The 23,561-nt window shown below is 36.5% G+C and overlaps 1 protein-coding gene across 2 annotated transcripts in view; it reads right to left on the bottom strand.

Moving 5' to 3' along the window:
• GMDS (GDP-mannose 4,6-dehydratase) overlaps positions 1–23,561 on the bottom strand; it is a 648,570-nt gene that overhangs the window by 473,777 nt on the left and 151,232 nt on the right. Inside the window, exons 1-3 of one of the 2 annotated variants that reach the window (XM_046005992.1) lie at positions 17,047–17,088; positions 9,686–9,730; positions 1,227–1,314 (exon numbers count right to left, since the gene is read on the bottom strand). In XM_046005992.1, the coding sequence (XP_045861948.1) occupies positions 1,227–1,314; positions 9,686–9,730; positions 17,047–17,073 (160 nt within the window). In that variant the 5' untranslated portion in view covers positions 17,074–17,088. Of the gene's footprint in view, positions 1–1,226; positions 1,315–9,685; positions 9,731–17,046; positions 17,089–23,561 lie in introns of those variants that run through there. The other variant, XM_046005991.1, reaches the window with a different exon arrangement.

The following is a 23,561-nucleotide window of genomic DNA, read 5'->3' on the forward strand; positions in this document are numbered from 1 at the left end:
GTCTAAAGAACTCTGTAATACATTGGTAATAGTGAACCAGATACTTTTATCTAGTGATTTTTAAGTACTTCATAGACATCAATCCTTAAGCCATCCATGAAATGCCTGATGTAGAGACAAAATTGACTAGGAAAATTAGCCAGCCTATTCTAACCCTAAATCACAGCATAGCCTTACTGACTTCACTAAATATGACACATATAGATGGGTGATGTGCTAGCTTGATATTTTTATTATTTTTACATAATAATGATCTATGTGTCTAGATCCAATGGTACGACCATTCTGTACTTTGCACAAAAATGATAACAATTTTCAAGGAGGATGTACTAAGTAGCCTAAATATTTAGGTAAAAAGCCTTTAGTGGAAACAACTAACTAGGTTATATTCCTGATGATATCACTACCTATACAAGTAAACACAAAATTTCAAATATTTGGCGCTCTGAAATGAATACAAAATCATTAATGCTTTACATGCAGACTGAATTATCCTTGCTAGCTAGAAAAAATGGGACAAGCAAAGCAGGATGAACTCGGGAGTTAAAAACCCAGTGTTCTGGTCCTACCTCTGTCTTTTATATGGTATGTGACCTCAATAAAGTTACCACCTCTCTCTGCCTCTATTTCCTCATCTGTAAAATGGTTTCATTCACAAGCTTAGGAGCTGCAATAAAAGGCAAATGAGAACACACTATGACTGGGTTAGGTAGACTATCTGGCTACATTCAGGCAACTTTATTAACAAAAATAACATGCAACTACAAATACTGACAGTGATCTGTAAAGCAATTAAATATAGTTTTGATTGCCACCTGTTTTTGGACCTGTCTTCACAAATTATTTTAAAAATTAAATAAATGTACACAGATCACTTAGCTTGATTACATTACACCAAACATAAAAAGCAAAGGAGTGTGCTGTGAATATGGACCTGATCTTACTGGAGGGGATAAGGACACCTGGAGAAGGGCGATCAAAGGCATGTCTACTCTTGGTTTCTTGAGCAGCATCACCTGACCAATATCCTGTAACAGCCTAACCAAGATGACACTGTGGCCCAGGGGCAGCAAGCAATGGAAGGGTTTTCAAAGCATGCAGATAACATTTAATGCAGGCAATTCAAGGGTAAATAATTGCAACTTGATGGGCTTTGGACATTTGAAAATAACTTATCATAATATAGGAAGCTACAGAAAGAAATTTTAGAAAAAGAAATCACTTACTTCCTTCAATATGAGCCTGGGGGTTCTTATACAGATGTTCAATTCGACCTGTATTAAATGAACTGGATCGCCGCACAATTCCATGGACCTACAATGTGGAAAGATAAAAAATTATAAATGTGCAATGAGGATTAATAAGCAACTAATGCCTAATGCAATTAATGCCTACCTTGTGAAAAAATAACTATAACTTAAAAGTCTATAACTTGCGAACATTATCTTTAAATTATTAAAAATAGTTCCACTGCTTACTCTCTCCCCAACCATTGCCCACCAGCCACCAGCATTGTACCTCATTCTCTCTGCAGTGTTTTCACTGCCAATCTCAACAAAAGTAATTAGATAATTATGTGACTTCTCAGCAAATGCTTAGTTATAGATACTCAAATGTCTCCTTTTCCAAACACACATACACACTTAGAGCCCTGCTGCTGACAAAATATCTCTTCAGTTTGAAACTGAAGACAGACCATGTAAGGCCATATCATATCGGTAAAACTGCCTTGCAGCCTCTGTAACACAAAGCATGAGGCCAAGAGGCTGTGATGCCACCACATCATTCCAGTGTCCTCAGAGCTTTGCATCGTGCACCTAATACATGTATATAAATATACCTGCATCCACAAATATAAACAGACAGCAGCTGCTATTATCCAGCTTTGTCAAAAAGAAATAGCATAAATTAGGGACAAGATTTATATTCTACTAGATTTAAGACATAAAGAAAACTCAAATGAGGAAAGGATTTTTTACTTTTTTAAATTTTTATCTTTAGCTTAACTATGATTTATGTGAGAGGGAAGAAAGTCCTTGGAACAAGAATGCATACCTCTCTGATACCAAAGAAAAGACTATTTGTGTCTGATACATAAGAGAAATTGTTCAAGACCTGGTCTCACTTCCTTCTAATGTCAAGATCACTCCCTTTGTGTTGCCAATGCTAATACAAGCTTATGTCACCAGCTGCCCAATTTCCAGTTCTACTGGTGGCAGTTTTAATCCTTCACTTATTTTAAAAGTGTTCCTTCAAATGTTGGACAGTTTCATTTGCAGCTGAATACACTTCTATATTTTAACTCAATCGTTTTCTGTCTGTTTCAAACCAAAATTAATCCTTGGCATGACTCAAATATTCCAGATTGGGGGCGGGGGGGTAAGGTGCAGAATTATAAGCACATAAGACTTTCTTTCAAATAGAAAGACATGTCATCGTCATTTTATACGGCATACATGAGAAATTAACTCCTGCAAAGGATACAACACACCCACAATTAATAATTCTGCTGGTTAGTAGCTTCAGTCAAAGAGAAAAGCACTCATCCACACTATTTTCCAAAAGAACTAAGCCCGAGAAAATGTGGTAAAAATGAAAATATTTTTAAGGGAACATCACAAACCGTTGACTAAAATTTTAGGAGGCAAACTATAAAATCTAGGAAACGTTAAATTGGGATTTGGGTATACATCTCCATTTCTTAATTTAGAAGTGGATAAAATAACACATCAAGCCATGAATTTATTCTAGTTCACGGTCTCCAATTTTTTAAGTTGTTATTTAATTATAAAGTTGAACTGCTCTATGAACAATAATTTTAACAAATAATTTTAACAAATAATTTTTTGTTTAATAAAAACCAAGTTCACATATATACTCACATATGGCAAAACTGGTGTTTGCCACTGTATTATTTCTGAAATATAGCTTTCTCAGATGTAAGTAGAGCTTAATTCATTGGACATAAAGTAATCTCTATGTTGTATTTAAATATTTATTTGTATTTAAATATTTAATTATAACAATGAAAATAATAATAATATGATTTGGTCTATCCTTTCGCTTAATTGCTGGATTCTGGGTAAATCACATATTCCAACATCCTGAAACAAAGAGAAACTCCATATACATACACCTTGCATATAAACATAAAAGGCTCTGGTGAAAATATTAAATGATATTGACAGATTCAATATAAAATCAGACAACTACACAAAGTCACAGCAAATAAATAACATAGGACTTTTTGTCACACTTATAACCAAAAGCATTAAGCACTAGGGTTTTTTAATATGAAAAAATGTGTTTTAATTTCCCCTCATTCCCAACTTTTGGTATGTGTATACAGGGAAAGAAAGACCTGCCAAATGCTTAATCCATGACAGCAAGTATTATTCTAAGAACTAATGAAAGCTGAGTCTGTCTGCTTCAGATACAGGTGAAATACAAACTTTAAGACAAGCCAAAATGTGTGCAAACTGGATAATCTAGTTAAGAATTTGAGATTAGCAGCTTTCTCTTTACAGAAGGGATGTATATAAGGTTATTGTTTGTTTTTATAAGGATTTGGGGGGAAAAAGAGATGAAGAGTTAGGAAACCAAAGCGAAAAGATAAATGAGTTGAATATGACTCCATATAAACTTAATCAAAATCACTATTATGTTGTAGCTGTTCAAAAACTAAATGTAATTCTGAAAAACTGAGGTCTTAAACAGAAAGGAGTATTTTGACAAACAAATTTCATGTTCAATTTAACAAAGTGATGAAAGGAAAATTTCAAGTTATTTCAACGTCAGAACAAAGTTAGTTTGTCTCCAAAACCTAGAGTCAGATTAGGCAATATAACAGAGAAATGTTTGCTCATTTGTTTGTTCATTTTTTATTATAATCACGAAAACAGATTGGATTGGATTTCATATCCTTTGGTATCTGTTTGCTATTTCAATCAAGAAAGCAGAAAATTACTACCACTAGATTTCAAATTCTTCAATGTCTAGGATTCTCTTGGAGGCAAGGATAACTCCCCAGGGATGTTTAATACCAACTGCCCTTTGAAAAGTGCAGATTATATAGGTAACATGAATAGCTAACATGTACATGGCAATGACCACATGCCAGACACTGCTCTTCTCAGACATTAAGTCATTTATCCTCACAACACCCTTCCTTATATTACACGCATTCTACTGGTGAGGACACTGCCCGAGATCAATCACACAGCCAGTGGAAGTGGTCAAGCTAAAGTGTACACATGGTCCATCCTACCAGCACTCAGTATCTTCTCAAAATTAAATCCATAAAAACTTTGCCTTTTTTCACCACGGCTTCTAGAAACCCAGAAAAAAAACATTTTACAGATTCTCACAAATCATGAATGGTTGCATAGGAACTCCATGTTCTAACAAATAACAACTGGACAATCCTTATATGTCATTTCCTTTCTCTGCTCTTCATACTCCCTGGTCATAATTCCTCTTAGAAAGAAAAGCCACTATTTATCTATTCTTTATTTTAATTTCTGATATGTTGTGCTGTATTTGTTGCCACATTACTTAATACAAATATTTCATTTATTCCCAAATTTTTGCTTTTAAAAGATTGGAATTTGTCTTTTGTTTTTCTGGTTTCTCTGTGTTTTGGGTACAAAATGGGTATAAAAGTATATGTTGTTGTCTTATCTGCTACCAGTGATGCTAGGAAGGCACTTGAAAGTTTTATCAGAGCTTCATTTCTATCGATGTTCCCGTCCCCTCACACCCAGAAGGAATGCGCACAGAGCTAAGATCCCAGGAAATATAATGGGCCTGCCTTTCACTAATGCTAATTAATAAACTGGACCAAAAAGCCTTCTATAAAATCTGTATCCCTAGGGTTGTCAGCATCAACTACTGTGTCATCTTGTCACTCTTATATCAACTAAAGCCCCACAAATCCCATAGAGCTTCTCTGGACTGTTTTCCATGTACTGTCTCACTTAATCTTCAAGACAACGTAAGGAAACAGGTACTTTTATCAACCACTTTTACTTGAGAAACTAAGTCTCAGAAAGTTCTAGTGATGTGCCCAAGGCTACACAGCCAGCAGAGTGGCATATGAGGATTAGAACACAGGCTATCCAGCACCCAGGCCTAAGGGCCTCCTTGCCACAGTGAGCTAGATGGCCTCTTTCACCTCCCTTGCTCTGAAGCTGGCTGACGGGGCTTAAGGGAGAATTATGCTTTGCACTTCAACAACTGTAGAATTAAATACTCTAAGTTTTAAAGGGTGATTTTTTTTTTAAGGATTGCATTTATTTATCTGAGTGAAAGAGACACAGCACAAACGGGGGAAGAGGCAGAGGAGGAAGCAGACTCTGTGCTGAGCCCAGAGCCCAATGCAGGGCTTGATCCCAGGACCCTGGGATCATGACCTGAGCCTAAGGCAGAGGCTTAACCATCTGAGCCACCCAGGCAACCCTAAAGGTGATTTTTTAAATAAAACCTGATAATTCTTGGTTTCCCTCTTCATGAGATGACACCATATTCTACAAATAGTAAGTGTTAGATTCATTCCCTTTGCGTTCTCTTTAATGATTAATGTTAAGTAAAATTCAAAAAAGAAGCAACACTAAAAATTATAAATTTAAACCTTTAAATAGAGTCTCTTCTCAGTGAGAACTGGACCAGGAATAAAGCAATCCTTCACTTTCTCATATTAAATAGTTCACTCAGGGACACCTGGGTGGCTCAACTGGTTAAGCCTCTGCTTTCAGCTCAGGTCATGATCCCAGGGTCCTGGGATGGAGTTCAGCATCAGGCTCCCTGCTCAGCAGGGAGTGTATTTCTCTCTCTTTCTGCCCCTCCCCACTGCTCATGCTCTGTCTTTCAAATAAATAAACACAATCTTTAAATAAATAAATAAATAAATAGTTCATTCAGGACCAGATGCATGGATTTCACTGGCCACATTAGAAGGTCCCACACCTTTCAGAATCTAATGTGTGAGGTCACACAAAGTTTTTTAACCATAACTATCAGACTATTCATACATGATACTCCTTTTCAAGCCATATGCAAATGTCTATTTTTGCTTTAAAGTTAACCAAGCTAAAAAGTAAGGAATATATGTAACTGTGCTATGCTAATTCTGTAGATAGTGTTTGTCTTTGCCTATGTGGCCACGTCACCACTACCCCACTAACCTCTCTGCTCTTCAGTTTGCCCCCTTCCATTTGACTACTGCTTCTCCAATAGAATCCATGCCTCCCCACCTTCACAACGAAAGGCTGACTTCGCCATTGCTAGACAATTAAAGTTTGCCTCTCATGCTCATTATTAAGCATATTCACAGAATCTATAGCTCTTCTTCCCCATGTTTATTTGTTCCTGGTTCCCACTCTGCTACCCCAAAGTATATTGTTTGCAGCTATTCCTTAGACTAGTGATATTCCTTATACAAAGACTAAATTCTAAATAGTATAAAAGCTCAGAGAAAGAAAGCCCCACAAACTAAGGTACCTTGAGAAATTGCGTTCATCTTTGTCTTATGATTAAATGACCTCATTTGAACCTATGGTTGCACTGGTTTCCAAACTGTAAGATCCAGGAGAGTGGCATCAGCAACAGCTGGGAGCTTATTAGAAAGGTTGATTCCCAGACCCCAGAAACAGCCATCCTCATCTTTATGGGGCTTCTGGGTGACTCTGAAGCACACTACAGGTTGAGAACCTGCCGAGTTAAAAAGTCTGTGCTCATTCAAATTGCTAATGTTGACCTTCTGGATTCAGGTACAGACAGGTGTCTCCTCTTATCCTATTGCATGAAATTTACTAACCGTATTATCTCGCTCATGGTCTTGAGCAACCAGGGACTACTGGCTGATAATTCTGGAAAATTTTCAATGCAGCCTCTTCGAAAAATTTCCTTCAGCCCAAGCTCAAAAGATGAAGTCCATGCCATCGTTAGATTTCCCTTAATAATTTATCCCCAAATTACAGCCATCTCTTAAAATGGAAGAGAGTAGCCTATTAAAATTGAATACAATATGGATAAATACCTTTTCGCTCCCCTAGTTCTACAAAACTCATATTTACCCTGACTACAAGAAGGAATCATTTCTTATTATGCTTTATAGTTCTATACCTTTCTCCTGTATTGTCTATACTCTCTCCTTCTATCAATTTATGGATCTCACTCCTAAACCTCTCTTCTCTTGCCAATCATTGTTTCAATGATTCATTTCTCCCACTAACTGTGACTTGCCAAGTGGGCCTTCTATTGTCTTTATCAGAATCAAATCTGCTCTTATGACTTCGAATGTCAATGGAACAAAAACATTTGTAGCTCACCTGGCAGTCCTAGGTTCTCATTACATTTATTTCTAAGTCTGTCATCCATTTTGGAACATTACTACCCATCTTCTGAAGTCTGCTAGTTCCTTAACAAGCCACCGAAGTAGAGCTAAGTATGTCTCTGTGCCTGTAAGAAGCCTAGCCATTTCCAGTAAAGCTAACAGCACCACCATGCTGATTGAGATTATTCACCATCAACCATATTAACCACATTAACCCCAGGCCCTATTACTAGTCCACCACATTATCACAGTGACTACTCCACCTCATGCCACCATACCTGCTCCGTTTACCTCTGGACAAGCTGGAGATACTACTTATTGCCATCATCCTCATCTCACCCTTTAGTTCCCCATGTCCTCCTTGGAAGTAAATTTCAACATCCATGCAATTTAAGCACTCCTTCTGACATACCACCTCACTCTTTAAAACTGCAATGACCATGATGGGGTTCAGGACATGCTACCCCAAAATATGGCACCTTGATGTATGGAATATTTTAAGCTAAAGGAATCTGACAAAACAATAGAAGCAGGAAAGTCTAACTTTCACCCTGATCTTCTCTCCTGAAATAGTCATGGAATGCTCCAGTGAGAGGTGCCCACCACTATAATGGGAGAAAACGAATATCCTTATCTCCGAAGACAAGGGGATGCCAAGAAGAATCCAAACAAACAGATCTTGTTAGGTTTCCCATACTTACTTCATACTCCCTGACCTGTCATATTTCTCCAACACCATCCATTCTCCACCAAACCTAACATAAAAATACTTAACCTAAACGGTTTCTTTGGATCTTCATTTCCTTATAAAAGTTCCCAGTCACATTAAACTTATAGTAAATAAACTTATATGCTTTTCAGTTTAATTTTCAGACCCAGCCAGGGACCCTAAGAGGGTGGAGGAAAACTTTTTTCCTCCTCCACATTAAATCAACAAAGATTAACAGGAGAAATTTCTCGGTTTTCTCAAACTCCTTCTAGTTTCTCAAACTCCTTAGGCTTAAAATACTCAATATGCTAAGGTAGCACATCCTGAGGTAGCACATCCTGAACCCCATCCGGTCTTACTAAGTTCCCTCTCTTAGTTCACTTGATACACAGATAAATCACTAACTCCTCTCTAGCTACCAAACACCTCTTAGCTGCTGCCAACACCTGAAACAAAGTAATTTCTCTGCCAGTCCTTCCCTTTTAGATTTATTAAATGTAGTCTGAATAAATTATTAGTCTTTATCTAAAACCAACTCTTCTGTACTATATATGATCTACTCTAAAATTCTCTGCTCTGCAGAACACATATGTATCACTCAATTATAGGAATCTGTATATGAACACAAGTGTACATGTATACTTTCATATTCATATTTGGCTTATTTTGATATTTTTGCAAGATATAAAACTACCTGGTTAGGTAATAGAATAGAAGATGCTAAACATATGTGCTATTACTTCTGAAAGTCTAAAAGTCAATGCTCCCAAAGAAGATTATGAGTTACAATAAGAAAATTTGTTTCCTTTTCTTCAAGTCCTGCTGGCATTTAGATGCCAAATTCTTTGCTATTGTTTTTCTATCTCCCCACAGTGCGCATTTTTTAAAAATAGTACATCTATAATCAGAATAATCCAGAGAATCCAAATTTGTTAATGTAAATATTCCCAAATCAGGCCAGAACATATAGGTCACTGTATAGGTTTTTGTTCTCTGTACAGCATGAACTTATATACAGAAAACTGTTCTTTGAAAAGGTAAGATGTACACACATCAAACTTAACATGTAAAACCCATTTCCTTTAAGGAAAGCAGAAAATGTTCAAGGGGAGGACAAAAGAGGAGGAAAAGAAGACAACAATGATAATGACACCAAGCAGCAAACCCAGAAGTTTTGGCTTCCATAAAATATATGGCTGCCTATTAGAATGAAAAAACCTCTGAGTGTAAATGTTTCATTCAAGCTTGCCAAAGATCTGCTTAGTTTTTATTGCTCTGTGCAATTTCCGAATTAAGTGACTTCACTGTGAGTGGGACTTTTTTATGTAACACATTACATCATAAATTAACCCTCATAATGTTATAGCTTTTAGCTTACCCAGGTTGCTTTATCTGAGAATGTGGAAAGCGTGCAAAGCAGTTAAACACTAAGGAACAGGGGGAAGCCACCAGTGCTCACCAGCAGATAAATAGCACAATGAGCTGGCATGGTTACAATCCAAGCGGCACATTCTTCCCCTGATTTTGATTCGTTATCAGAGTTTCAGTGGAAAACACACACAGGAGGACGGCGGCAGAGGAAGCAGGAGGCCACTGTATCCAAGTGATTCCACCAGCCTGTGCTTGCTCACTGAGTCACTTACCTCGTAGCCTTTCTCCAGCAGGAACTCAGCCAAGTATGAACCATCCTGGGAAGAAAAGGAAAATAGACAATTGTCAGACCCATTGCAGCTAGCATAGAAGGCAGCCAAGACTGAGAGCTTTGAGAAACGCACCAAAGGAGTTATATGAACTTAAATTAAGGATCATGGCAACCAGAATAAAAATAATACAGCTAATGATGGTAAAAACAGAATGGTGTTCTACTTTCCACAGTTCAGTAAGCATTTTCATAGACATTATTTCACTTGAGCACCACAGAAGCTACGGCTGAGTGTTATTGTTGTCCTATTTACTGAGTAAGAAACAAAATCCAGGAACATTGTATGGGGCAACAGAGAGAACATGACACTTCAGATGGACGTGGGTTTAGGTTTTGCCACTTACTAGCCATGTGAAATATGCAAAATATGTGTAGCAAAGCAGACCTTAATACTACAGAAACTTAAAACAGGAATCAGACTAATTCTGGGTGGTTGTAAAAAAGGAATCTCGAGTGAAGGAAAGAGAAGGGAGCTTCAGGGACTTGGGGACAATGCAGGTGAGTGAAAGGAGGTAGGGAACACTAGCACATTATTAACATTACTGAAAAAAGACACTATGGCAGAGAGGAAGAAGATGAGTGCCTTTGTTGAGGAAGACCTTCTAGGCACTGGTGGGGTTGGCTTCTAACTCAAGGGTTCTGGAAAGTCACTAAAAAAAGAGTTTTAGCGGGGCGCCTGGGTGGCTCAGTGGGTTAAGCCTCTGCCTTCGGCTCGGGTCATGATCTCAGGGTCCTGGGATCGAGCCCCACATCGGGTTCTCTGCTCAGCGGGGAGCCTGCTTCCCTTCCTCTCTCTCTGCTTGTCTCTCTGCCTGCTTGTGATTTCTCTCTGTCAAATAAATAAATAAAACCTTTAAAAAAAAAAAGAGTTTTAGGGATGGGAGGGTGTGTTAAACAGGATAAGGTTTGTATTATTATCACTGAATATGTATGCATATACACACATTCATAAACTTTCAATAAAAGAAGGATATTTATTTTTTGTAAATTAGGAAGGATGCATCTTTTTTTTTTTTTTAAAGATTTTATCCATTTATTTGTCAGAGAGAGAGAGAGCGAGAGTGAGCACAGGCAGACAGAGTGGCAGGCAGAGAAAGAGAGAGAAGCAGGCTCCCCGCCGAGCACAGAGACCGATGTGGGACTCGATCCCAGGACGCTGGAATCATGATCCGAGCCGAAGGCAGCTGCTTAACCAACTGAACCACCCAGGCATCCCAGGAAGGATGCATCTTAATCCCTACATTAAGATGAAGGTATCTGACTAAACACGGATTCTCAATTGGCTTTTAATAACTCTTGGAAAAATTTCTACGTAAGGGGCAGTGGTTTTTAAACTAAAGTATTTCATGTGCCACTTTTAGGGTAAAAAAGTCTGAAAGTCATCAAATAAAACTATTTAGAGGCCAAAGGGTGAAAAATCAGTGTTCTAGAGGTACTATTAAAACCTACCAGCCTTGTTCTAAATATGAATTGGGTAGACATTTTGCAATCAATCCTGTTAACTGCTCACCTGCTTTTAGCCTGGGTAAGTCCTCTCCATCCCATATAGACTTAAACATAAAAATGGGAGGCTCCAACTACTACTGGAAATCTGTGTATTCAAAAGTAGTTGGGAACATTTGGGTTTTCTTTGGTTTCCTCAGTTTGAAAAAGTTTAAAATATCCCTCTGAGCTTCAAAAGTTCCCACCAGATATTCCAGGAAAAAGAAAAATGAAACAAGCCTTATTATTGTCACTAGCTGACTTAAAGCTGGAAATGGAGACACCCTATGGGTCCTGAAAATGACAGGGCTGCCAAGAGAGTGTTTACTACATTAATGTAGAAGTCACACATAAATTCAGGCAGGATGACAAGGCAAGGTATACAAGGGACACATTTTGTGGTTCATTAAAACCTCCAGCAGATTTTCTTCTGACTTCTTGACATAAATATTCTGGTTTATAGACTCATGTAGAGAAGAAGAGAAATGGTTTGGCATATTCCTTTTCCTCTCAATCTTATGATATAGACACAATTGCATGGTTTTTAAATACCTAAACATGCAAACTATATCAGGTAAGAGGGCTGAGCAATTCAGACCGGGACAGGTCAGGCCAGTCTACATGACTATCAGAAATTTGAGAATAATGGGTAGCCTTATAAATCAATCAGTGAGAAAGCAGCTTAATAGAAAAAGTATTTACAACAAGAAGATTAATTTTACAGTAGTTTGGAAAGCCCTAGAATGTATAAAGTTTTGTTTTGTTGTTGGTATCAGTGTTGTCATTTTCAAGCAGGCAACACCATACTTTTCATGTTTCATAATTTCTCTTGGAATAAAAAGTTAAAATGCTTTGTGTTCTACCATGGCTGTATACAGTGTTTAAAAAAAAAAAAAGCAGAGGTGAAAGTGCTAGAGATCCATGGGGGCAGGGAAAGCTGTGATTATTCAGAAAACTGATGTGAAACAGACCTGACCAGGCCTGAACCCTGTCAATAAGGTCTTGTTCTTCTCACCCAGGGCCCTTCTCAAACTTTCCAACCACACTGGAACATTCTGAACCAGCAGGGCACTCACTTCCTCCTGACTTCCTTGCCAGGTCTCTCAAGTGATAGGGCCTGAGCTGCACAATGAGTGGGAAATGGAGCAGAGCAAAGGCTCCTGGTCTCAGATCTAGGGAGCCCAGCTGGCCTCTGCTTGTCCTCTCCCTGAGCCCCTGAGGGGACTCCACAGGGAGACACAGTATCTAAGCAGGCAGGAGTCAGCCAAGCCAACAAGATCACTGTTTCTGCCTCCTCTACAAGAACAAGGCAGTTGGAGAAAGCTTCAGTCAGACTTCATAACTGGAATGTCATTGCAACTGAGAACCTACAACTGACATTAAAAATTCTGATACTTAATTCCTCAGAAAACAAGGAACTAAATGAACTAAATTTCCAAGTCATTTGCTATGAACACAATTAATCCAGTACAAATTCCAGCCTGGGTTCAATCCTTGTTAGAGAAAACTTTTTAACTGAAGAGATAATGTCCCAATTGTGACTCTTAAATTTAATTTTGTACATGGTTATTAAGGGTATCCATTTCATATTAAATGCTACAAAGATTTAAGTAATCACCATGACTGTAACATTTTCTATCTTATTCTTACAAGAACTTGGCCGGAGAAGCAAAGAACCACTGGCACCTGAGGTAAATAAGGCACATGACAGTAGCCAATCTGCATAATATCACACAACAGAGGCAAAGCCAGAACTGGAACCCAAGTTGTCCATTATTTTGACCTAGAAAACAACCACTCCCCTCACCCTCCTCCAACTGGGACCTACCAAAACAAGTAAAAAACCAACAAAAGAATAAAAGATCATTAACAGATTCATTTTTAAACCAAATTGACTTAATCATTTCCCATTATGGAGTGTTTTATGGATTAATCAGTGCTTCTAGTTTTAATTAAGCAACATCATGTAATTTTAGAACACTGCAGAGCTCAGAGGAAGGCAACAGTACATAGCATGTGAGAATTCTCAAATCTTGTTTGGGCATGCGCACTATACAGGAAGCAGTACAGTATTGTTTGAAGGTGGACTTGGATTGGCTGTGGATGTATTATTTCAGAGCTCTGGAGCCAAGGAAGTAGGCCAAGGAAGTGGGGCCACCTGCCCAGGGACCGTAAGTGCCAGATTTAGGTGCCCCGATGCCTACAGTCCCAATATTTGGGTATCTCTATTTTTCACCTTTCATGGAATACTCAGAAATGTTCCAGATCAACACCATAAAAATAAAGAATAATTCCAAAAATCAATTCAATCATATCCTGACTATAGTATTAAAATTACTTAAAATTACACATCTATAAAAAGCTGAAGGAAGTACAGAAATTTTACCTCTTCTACCGGTGATCACAAAAGACTTTATTAGCCACTGACTGATCCTCCAGCCCACATCCAAATACGGTTGAGCCAGGAAGTCTACCTTCCTGCAGGGGACTAGCATTTCTCCTCTCCCTTCAAACATGGATGCACTTATAGCTCAGAAGGACAAATGAAAAGGACACTTTCTTATATGCAATTTGAGAACCTGGTTCCTTTGAAATGCATGCTAAATCATACTGTGTGTTTCTGCCTAAGAACCATTTGGCAGCTTCTTTTAACACTGTATAAGATAAGTAGTATTGGGCTAAAGAAATCACGCCACTAATAAATGAATTCCTTTGTTTAGATCATCTCAAGCATCAGGTAATAGAATATCCCTCTTGTAAGGGGAGAAAGCACCAATTTACACTGACCTTTATGTTCTGCAATTCTACAGATTCTAATTACTCTAAAATAAGCATCTTTTCAGCTAACAGCAATTACAGTATCAAAGTAATCTGTACCTCTCCATGAGAGACATGCAAACACCTCGATGACTAACAGAGGACACACTTCTATATTAGAATCAAAACTTCCAGCTGGGGGTGGGAGGGTGCCTGGATGGCATCTGCCTTCTGCTCAGGTCATCTGGCTCATGGGGCTCTCTGCTCAGCAGGAAGCCTGCTTCTACTTCTCCTACTCCCCCTGCTCTCCTCTAGTTGCCTTCTCTCACTGTGTCTCTCTCTGTCAAATAAATTAAAAAAGAAAAAAAACTTCCAGTGGTAAGATTGGCAATGTAGGTACGTGTGAAGAATACAGAATCAGAACATTTTTGAAAAGTATTTTCACCTGGCTCATGTTTTCATGTTTGTAACACAAATCACTACATAAAATCGTTTTCAAACTCAGAATTCAAAAGACCATAGGGATTAATTAATTCAAGTCTGTCACTTTACAGATCAGGAAATTGAGATTCAAAAGAGTTAAATGTTTGGTGTACAGTAACATAGTTTGGAAGTAGCAGAATCTGTCCCCCGGTCCCCGAAAAAGTCTTCAGATTCCCAGACCTCAGAATTTTCACTATAAAGTACTGCAAAAAAAAAAAAAAAAAATCCAAAATGAAGAGACTGGACTAATGTTTACAGTTGAGAACCATGTAAAACACACTAATGCACTACCAAGTGAAGAACAACAACACAGCTAACAAGTGGTAGACAGGAAACCAGGGTATCATCAATATTTAAAACATAAGTAATTTCCAATTCCTGTAGTCTTTCAAAGTTAACAATTATTTCCCCAAAAAGGCTGCTGCCACGGAAAAATGGACTTTCACTTCCTTTGATTTACTTTCTTAGAAAGGAGCACTATAATCCAGAAATGTTACCAACAAACTCTGAATGATAAAGAATTAATTGTGCCCACCAACTAAGATATTCTTTCTGTAACCACCCATTCCCTCTATTTGCCAGGGAACAAGCCCTTTAAACAGGTGTGAAGCCATTGCACATGTGCCTCATACCTATACATCAAGAAGTGAGAATGGCTCTGTTGCCAAACATTAGACTTTCCAGTAAACCACCATGAGCTGGAAGGTTGAAAGAAACATTTTAAAAAGAAGCCAGATGCCTCCAGTTATCCTAAATATGATTGTAATGTTCAGTCTTGTACCCATGGTAAATTTTTTAAAAAAGATTTACTTATGAAAAAATGTCAGAGAGAAGCAATAACCTAATATGTTAATTTTTAAAAAACATTTTTTTCCCAATTTTACAGGTCAAAAAATGATGCTTTTCATCTTTTGGCTAGTATTAAGACTGGAGAGTTTTCTTTATGATCATATATTCTATTTCTTCTAGGAATTATTTATTTTTATCTTTTCATTTTTTGTCCTTTTTTCTAGCTAGGCTATATTTTACCCATTGGCTTGTTCTTATAAATATCTAGAACATAAATACAACTGATTAATTTTTACCTCTAATATAAACTACTCAAAAAATATTCTGAAACAGTTTAGCATATTTTCAGTGGCAGAACTCCCATCATTAGTTGGTTTAAAATACATGTTCCTTTCAAATTGCAAATGATTATTCTACATTCTTAGTTTAATTACCAAGAAGAATGCAAATACCAGAATTTGAATTTCAGCTACATTTGCACAATCCAGCATTTGTAATATCATCAACTTCAAAACAGTAAAATAAATTTCTATAATTAGACAAATGCTTTAAGGAAAATGGGATTAAAGGGTTAACATAAGGGGTAGAAAGGAAACAATTATTAATAAGGTACAGAGACATAATTTAATTACATAATTAGAAAGACAACACACACATTTATGTATATATATTTGTAACAAATTATTTATATAACAATTTCTTCACAAATAGGATCAATCACTCCATAATGATGCACCTACCAGTGTTTTAACATAAAATGTGGTCTCTATAGAATTCATTAACAATACAAAGTGTCCCAGATTAGTGAATATCAAACATCCATTTGGGCCATAGATGTTATGGAATAAAGGATAGGAAGGAAATAAGAGATTTAGTCCCTGCCCTATTGCTCTGAGAAGTATCTGGGAAGCCAGGCATTTCCTGGCCTAGATAGGATTATGCTCCTGCACTGGCTCAGACCTCCACATTTCAAATGCATCAGCAAACCCACTCGTGGACAGATTGAGAATAGTAACCAGGTAACCTGTCCGGCTAATCAAATGTTCTGCTATCAGGAACACCAGTAGATGCATGAGTCATGGACAGAGGGTGGCAAGGCTGTGTAGATAAAAGAAAAGCTATGAAATACTACCATATTGACCTCTTCTATACTGGATGGCACTGTGCCCTGGAGAAATAAATCACCACACTTGAGCATGAAATCAAGGTGGAAAAAAACAGAGGAAATACAAGAAACATATCCCTGTCAAAATCCTTTTAAATATCTGCCTAACTGGCTAGTTCAGTGCTGGTGTGAATAACTCCTTTCAAGTTTAGAACAATATACTACCTCAAAGTTTTTATAACTCAGGGTTCCAGATACATTGATAAAGACTTGTATAGATCTGTAGGGAAGTTAATAATAAATTACCAGTAAACTTCATGCTTAAATAATAATCTCTTTGTGGTAAATAATCTCTTTGTGGTGTGTGTGTGTGTGTATATATATATATATTTACAAATTTTGAAAATAGAGTTCCTCTCTCTTTCCTTTTCCCTTTCTCATTATCTCTCAAAGTGACAGTCCATACAATTAAAGCCTGTTTCTTTGTAAAGTATATGCTTACGTAATTCTATTCATCCAAGTGATTTATACAGGAAATGATTTTTTACAGGTACTCAAAACTGAAACAGTGCTATACTTTGTCCAGTGTTCAAGGCCATGTTTAATGAAAAACTTTAAATTTAGAATGAAAAAAAAAAACAACTTTTGTACTGAAAGAGAAGAATTATTGAAATTTTAGTATTTACCTGATTTTTTAACTCTTCCTTGTACATTTCTTTTTTATAATTTGTGTCCTGGCTAAGGGAGGAGACAAAACAAATGTACTTTTGTTTACAGCTTTAAAAAGGTCATAAATAACAAAAGAATACATACATATTGATGACTGTCTTTCCCCATCCACATGCATTTAATAGGTTGCTACTAAAATGACACTGTTGGTAACAAGCAGAATTTAACTATTTACAAATACTCTTTTAACCCAATTTCTTTCTGGGATAAGTAATTGGCACAATCCAGTTAAGACTGTTTCTAAAATATGTGCATACTATGACAGAAATGTCACTTACAGGCTCCCTGATACATTTCAAATCTGTTCTGCAATGTGGAATATCCATCACCCTGGAGACACTGTAAATCACTGAAGAATGATACAAAATAAGAACTGTGATTTACATAACTTAAAATCACTGAAACAGATAAAATTCAAACATCTATACACAAATCTAAATGGAGAAATTTGTAAGCATCTACCCAGAAAGCTACTTATCATAAACCTAATAAAGCTAACTAACTTTTAAAGCCAGAAAACAAAGTGTTGTAGAAATGACTGTAAATCACAGAGGTCCTAACACAAACAATGTTGATTCCCCTGGAATGTCATTTCCGTGGGTGGATCCAACTGGTAAAACTCCGTTTGTAGGCTAGGAAGTCTCTCCAGTTATATGTTGCGTTATACTGGACATTGGGTTCTACTACTCAGAGAAGTTATGAGAAACTATTTTGAGGGGAGGAAGAGTCACATATTTAAAAATACCATCTCCATTATACATATATCTCCATTATACCTGAAACTCTCTTTCCAGTGTCACTGCCTTTTTGGCCACACAATCTAGGTACATTTCTAGATAGCTCAGCCCTAACAGAAACATCAGGAGGGTGGGGGAGGAAGTAGCTATTTGTGAGATACTTAGAGACAGCTCCAATTCTACAGTGGTTAGACTTTAAGCTATTTTTATCTTGTCATTCTGTATTCTCTCACAAACAGCAAAGGAGCTTAGCTTTTATTCAACCCTACACTTTCAAGAATCTTGATTTACAGGACAAAAACCTTATCAAGATTGCTCTCTATTGAAGACCCAGAGTTTTGTAAGGGCATGCAGGGGTAAGGGTGAAGAGGGGGGGCAGAGATTCTCCAAGTAAAAATAATATCTGCCTTAACAGGGATTGGACACAACCCCCCATCTTAGTCACGGTAGCACCAAAGTCTAAATTCCCAATATTGCCAGGGTCTTAAACTGAAAAGCAGGTATCTCTAGCTCAGTCTAACCTGATCATATGTACCTTTTAATCTAATCTTACAAAACTAAAATGCCTAACTACTGCTTTCTTTCCCAGCTAGTCTCCCTACTAATATTTATGACTTATTTGAGCTATTTGACTACATTTTGTAGATTGACATCATACATTTGGGAAAATTGAGAGTTTTTTTTTTATACAGCACTATGCTTAAAATTCACATAAGTTATCACATTTTAATAGACATGGTTAACTCAACCTTACATTACAACACATATTTTCTTCAAAATATGTATGATTATTTCAATCAAAATAATAATAGTCTACATGTCTATAATTCCTATGGTAGCTAAGTACTCTAAGATATTTTTCCCATTTATACCTCTCACAACATCCTGGTGAGGTAACTGATATTGTCCCCATTTTTCCAGATTAGAAAACTGAAGTTCAGAAAGCTTGTTCAAGGTCATAGAGCTAGTTAGAGAACTTGGCAGTGTATGAAACAAATTTGTCTAAACCTAACTGTAGTATTATTCCCATAATAATTCTCCTTCAATCAAAATAAAAGTGCTTCGTTTCACTTATTTATGGAGCATAACAAATGACATGGGGGACATTGGGAGATGGAGAGGAGAAGGAAGTTGAGGGAAATTGGAAGGGGAGGTGAACCATAAGAGACTATGGACTCTGAAAAACAACCTGAGGGTTTTGAAGGGGCGGGGGTGGGAGGTTGGGGGAACAAGGTCGTGGGTAATAGGGAGGGCACGTACTGCATGGAGCACTGGGTGTTGTGCAAAAACAATGAATACTGTTACGCTGAAAAAAATAAATTAATTAAAAAAATAAAAATAAAAAATAAAAGTGCTTCAACTAAAACAAGATGCCAGTGCTACAATTTTTAAAACTTTTCAATTACCTAAAAAAAAAACATGAAAACTCTAAGTTTACTGAAAAATAATTTTTAACATAAGTACAAATTACTTTTGGAATAATCCACAATTATGAATTATGAATGCTTAAATAACCCCACCTTCCAGTACACTAAACAAAACACTCGTGTGTGTGTGTGCGCGCGTGCATATGTACACATGTGCACAGACTCCAAGGGATTTCTATGCCATTATCCTTAGGATTTAAAAAAAAAAAACCAAAACCAACAACACAGCTCTGCACTTGGAATGTTAAAAAGCAGATCTTGGGGCAATCAATTCACTGATGAACAACCTCTAAAAAATACGGGACTACTCAATGTGATATGGCAAATAAAAATAAGGATAAGATGTATTTCCTGCTTTTAAGGAGTTTTCTAGTGAGAGGACAAGGAATATCTACAACATCATCTCATAACCATTATATTAGTGACCATATTAATGTTAACATTCATTCACTGGATACCTATGATGTGTTAGGCCAGTGCTGACCAACCAAAATGTATTTGAGCTATATGTGTAATTTTCAATTTTTTAGCAACCTAATTTTAAAAAGTTAAAAAGAAAGAGGCAAAAGTTAATTTTAATAAATTTATTTAATCAAATATATCCAAAATGTTATATCAATATGTTAATAAAAATTATTAATGAGATGTTGCACATTCTTTTTTGTATTAAAATCTTCAAAAATCTGTTATTTTACACTTAGAATACATCTCAATTCAGACCTCAATTTTCTTCAGAAGCACTTGATCTGTATTTAGATTTCATAGAATTGATAACTGAAAAAGGAGAATCACATATCGAGGTTGTATCAAATATACTTAAAAGTCTTCTAAAAACTGAATACCGAAAAAAAAAATCCCTTTAATATTCATTATGTTCATAGGGCACCTGGATGGCTTAGTCAGTTGAGTATCTGACTCTTGATTTCAGCTCAGGTCACAGTCTCTCAGGATCCTGGGATAAAGCCTCACATCAGGCTCCTTGCTCAGTGGGAAGTCTGCTTGAAGATTCTCTCTCCCTCTCCCTCTTCCTCTGCCCCTTCCCTCTGCTCATACTTTCTTTCTCTCTCTCTAATAAATAAACAAATCTTTAAAAAATAAAATATATCCATCATACACACTGGCACAATTGGTTCACTTTTTTTTTCTTAAGAAAAATTGATTTGATTTTGGATCAAAAGGTTAGCAGATTAAAATCCATATCTGTTCATATTAACTCACTGTTATGTCAAGTATTAACAGTGAATCCAAATGAGTATTTCCATATACGGGAAAGCAACTCTACTAGTGTTCTTTAATTTTTTTTCTAGTTTTTATAGTCAGTTTATATAATGCTACTATTAACTAAAATATTCTACATATTGATTCATTTTGAAAGATGTGTAAAGTCATTATTATTGACTATAAAAAATTAAATTTTAATATGAATTCTCACACCTCCCTCACTAGATCACAAACTTTTCCTTTCCTTAGAGCTTCAAATTTAGCTCATTTATAAGCACTGTGATAAGACTGAGAAAAACATAAATCACACTGCATGTTATCTTTATAATACTAAATATTTGGCAAGCATCCTTTTTGTTTCAAGAAAGAAAAAAATCTTACAGTGGAGTAAATATTACAGAAATCTTTGTAAAACTCATCCATGATTACACCATGAGTGCTGGCAAAAAGGACAAGATCACTGAGTTCATGTCCTCTATTTCCTTCAATAGGTTTATAAACTGACAATGATTCATATATGTGAATGTATAGACTGAAAATTTTAAACTAAAGTATGACATCTTTTAAGTCTGCTTCAGAATATAGGGGAATAAAGCAATAAAAAAAAATCAGTCTTTACTTTAAAATTTTAATAAATGCAAATATTTCACCTACCATAGCTGGAGTCATACCTATTGTGATAGAGATTTTTTCATATCCATCTGAAATTCTTCTTTCACATACAGAAGATTCAAAAATATCTATGCTATAAAATTGGTATTTCTCACCAAAAATTTACATCATTTCTTTGTAAATTTTTAAATCCTTTGAGAAAAAGGATATCTAAAGTAGTAACTAGGCCCTAACTCATATATCATACAACTTGTCTAAAGATAAAAAAATGCACTTGAAATTTTTCAAATTTCAAATCAATTGATCTTTCATAGTGTTAGAAAGACCTTGTATTCTACAGGCAACAGGTAACTTAATTAAATATTACTAAAGTTATATATATATTTTGTCTTTTCTAATAAAACTTTAGTAACAAATAATTTATTTTATCTCTCCAACTAAAATTGGTTTCCTTTTTTGTGAATTAACTCAAGACATTTTATAAGCATCCAAAGTGACAAATTCACAGCCTTTAAAATTTTAAATGTATTGGCTATTTAATTCAGATTTCAGACAACATTAATTCTTTTTTGATCTTTGAGAGGAAACTTCAAATCTTCTAAGGATTTATTTTAAATATTTTCTTTTCTTTATTTTCTTTAAATTTTCTTTATTTTCTTTAAATTTTTTTTACACAACAAACAGTTTTTTTCTATTTTGCTCCAGCAGAGCATAGTGCAAATTAATCATGGGATTTCCAGTCTCTTTATGTCCTCATTGCTTTGATCATAGTACTAGTTTCTGTATCTGCATTCAATTCTGTTGCAGTAATGTGCCTTTGTTTTAAATTCTAAAATTGGCCTATAGTTATTTGAACAGGAAAAAAATTATATTTTAGTTAAAAAATATAAACATTTCAATTTAATTACCAATGATGAGGTACATGTATCCCTGTAAGTCCTGCTGTCTGCATAAAATCAACAAACTCACTACAATGTTAGATAGAACACAGGAAAAAAATAATTCTGAGTGAATAATTAGTTGACATCAACAAAATCGGTGGTGTGTTTAAGTGAGAAATACACTAGTTAAACTAAAATGTAATCCTACCAAAACAAGAGAGTTATGTTTAATAGAAATATGTTTTATATTGCTTCCATTTTAAAAATTCATTTCCTCAGTCCTGTTATCCACACCTTAATTGTTCAATAGCCACAGATGGCTTATGGCTACAATTTTGGACAGTACAGTGATAGGTTGTGTTTTCAGCAGTTTACATTTATTAACCTATGTAATTCCCACAACAACTCTTTAAACTATTTATTCTAATTATCCCCCATTACAGACAATGAAACTCAGGCAGAAGCAATTAAGTAACTTACCCAAAGTCATACGGCTATTACCAGGGAGCCTGGGATTTAGACCCAGACAGTCTGACTCCAGAGACTCTTGCCCACTATCCCACACTATCCAAAGTTCAACAGAGGCACAGACTTTAATGAGAGATGACACAAGAGGTGCCAGGTGTTTTAAAAATACAAACCAAACTACTTAGCAATTAGAAGTAGGGAGCCAAGACAGATAGGAAGGCATTGTGAACAGGAGAAAGACCTGAGCTTAAAGATACATACTTAGAAAAGGAAAAGCAATTTGGTGTAAGGAGTGGCTGAGAAGTGTGAGCATAAGGCTACTTGTCCTGAATGGATAAAAGATGAGCAGCTCCAGTAGATCAACAATGAGTCCCAAAGGCATAGCCCCATCTTAATCCCTGCAATCTAGGGATGTTAGTTATCTTCTATCAAAGAAGTCATGGCAAACGTGATTAACGATCTTGAGATGGGAAGACTGTTTTGTTGGATTATCTGGGTGGGCCCTAAATCCAGTCACAAGCACCCCTATGATAGGCAGGCACTGAAAGATTTCACACAGACAGTAGAGGAGGAGGCCCTCTGACCAGAGAAACAGATTGAAGTGATGCAGCCACAAGTCAAGGGATGCCATCAGCCACCAGAAGCTCCAAGAGCAAGGAATGGATTCTCCTACAGAGCCTCTGGCGGGAGCACAGTCCTACCCCACACCTGATTTTGAAATTCTGGTCTCCAAAACTATGAGAGGATAAATCTATTGTTTTAAGCCACTCAGTTTGCAATATACTACAGCAACCCCTAGGAAGTTACTTCAGAATTTCTCAAAACCTTGAGCATGCAAATGTACCTTATGAATCAGCAAGAGGGAAATCTAGGAAGCAGTGTTTCCCAATTTTTTCATGACAGAATCCTCACTCCCTCTGAGAGGAGGGCTGGTGGTAAAAGAGAGAGAATCTGTTCACATTTGGCAGACCTAGCATTCTTTTTTTTTTTTTTTTTTTTTAAGATTTTATTTATTTATTTGACAGACAGAGATTTCAAGTAGGCAGAGAGGCAGGCAGAGAGAGAGAGAGGAGGAAGCAGGCTCCCTGCTGAGCAGAGAACCCGATGCGGGGCTTGACCCCAGAAC

Source organism: Meles meles, chromosome 5 (genome assembly GCF_922984935.1).
Source record: "Meles meles chromosome 5, mMelMel3.1 paternal haplotype, whole genome shotgun sequence".
Taxonomy (NCBI): domain Eukaryota; kingdom Metazoa; phylum Chordata; class Mammalia; order Carnivora; family Mustelidae; genus Meles; species Meles meles.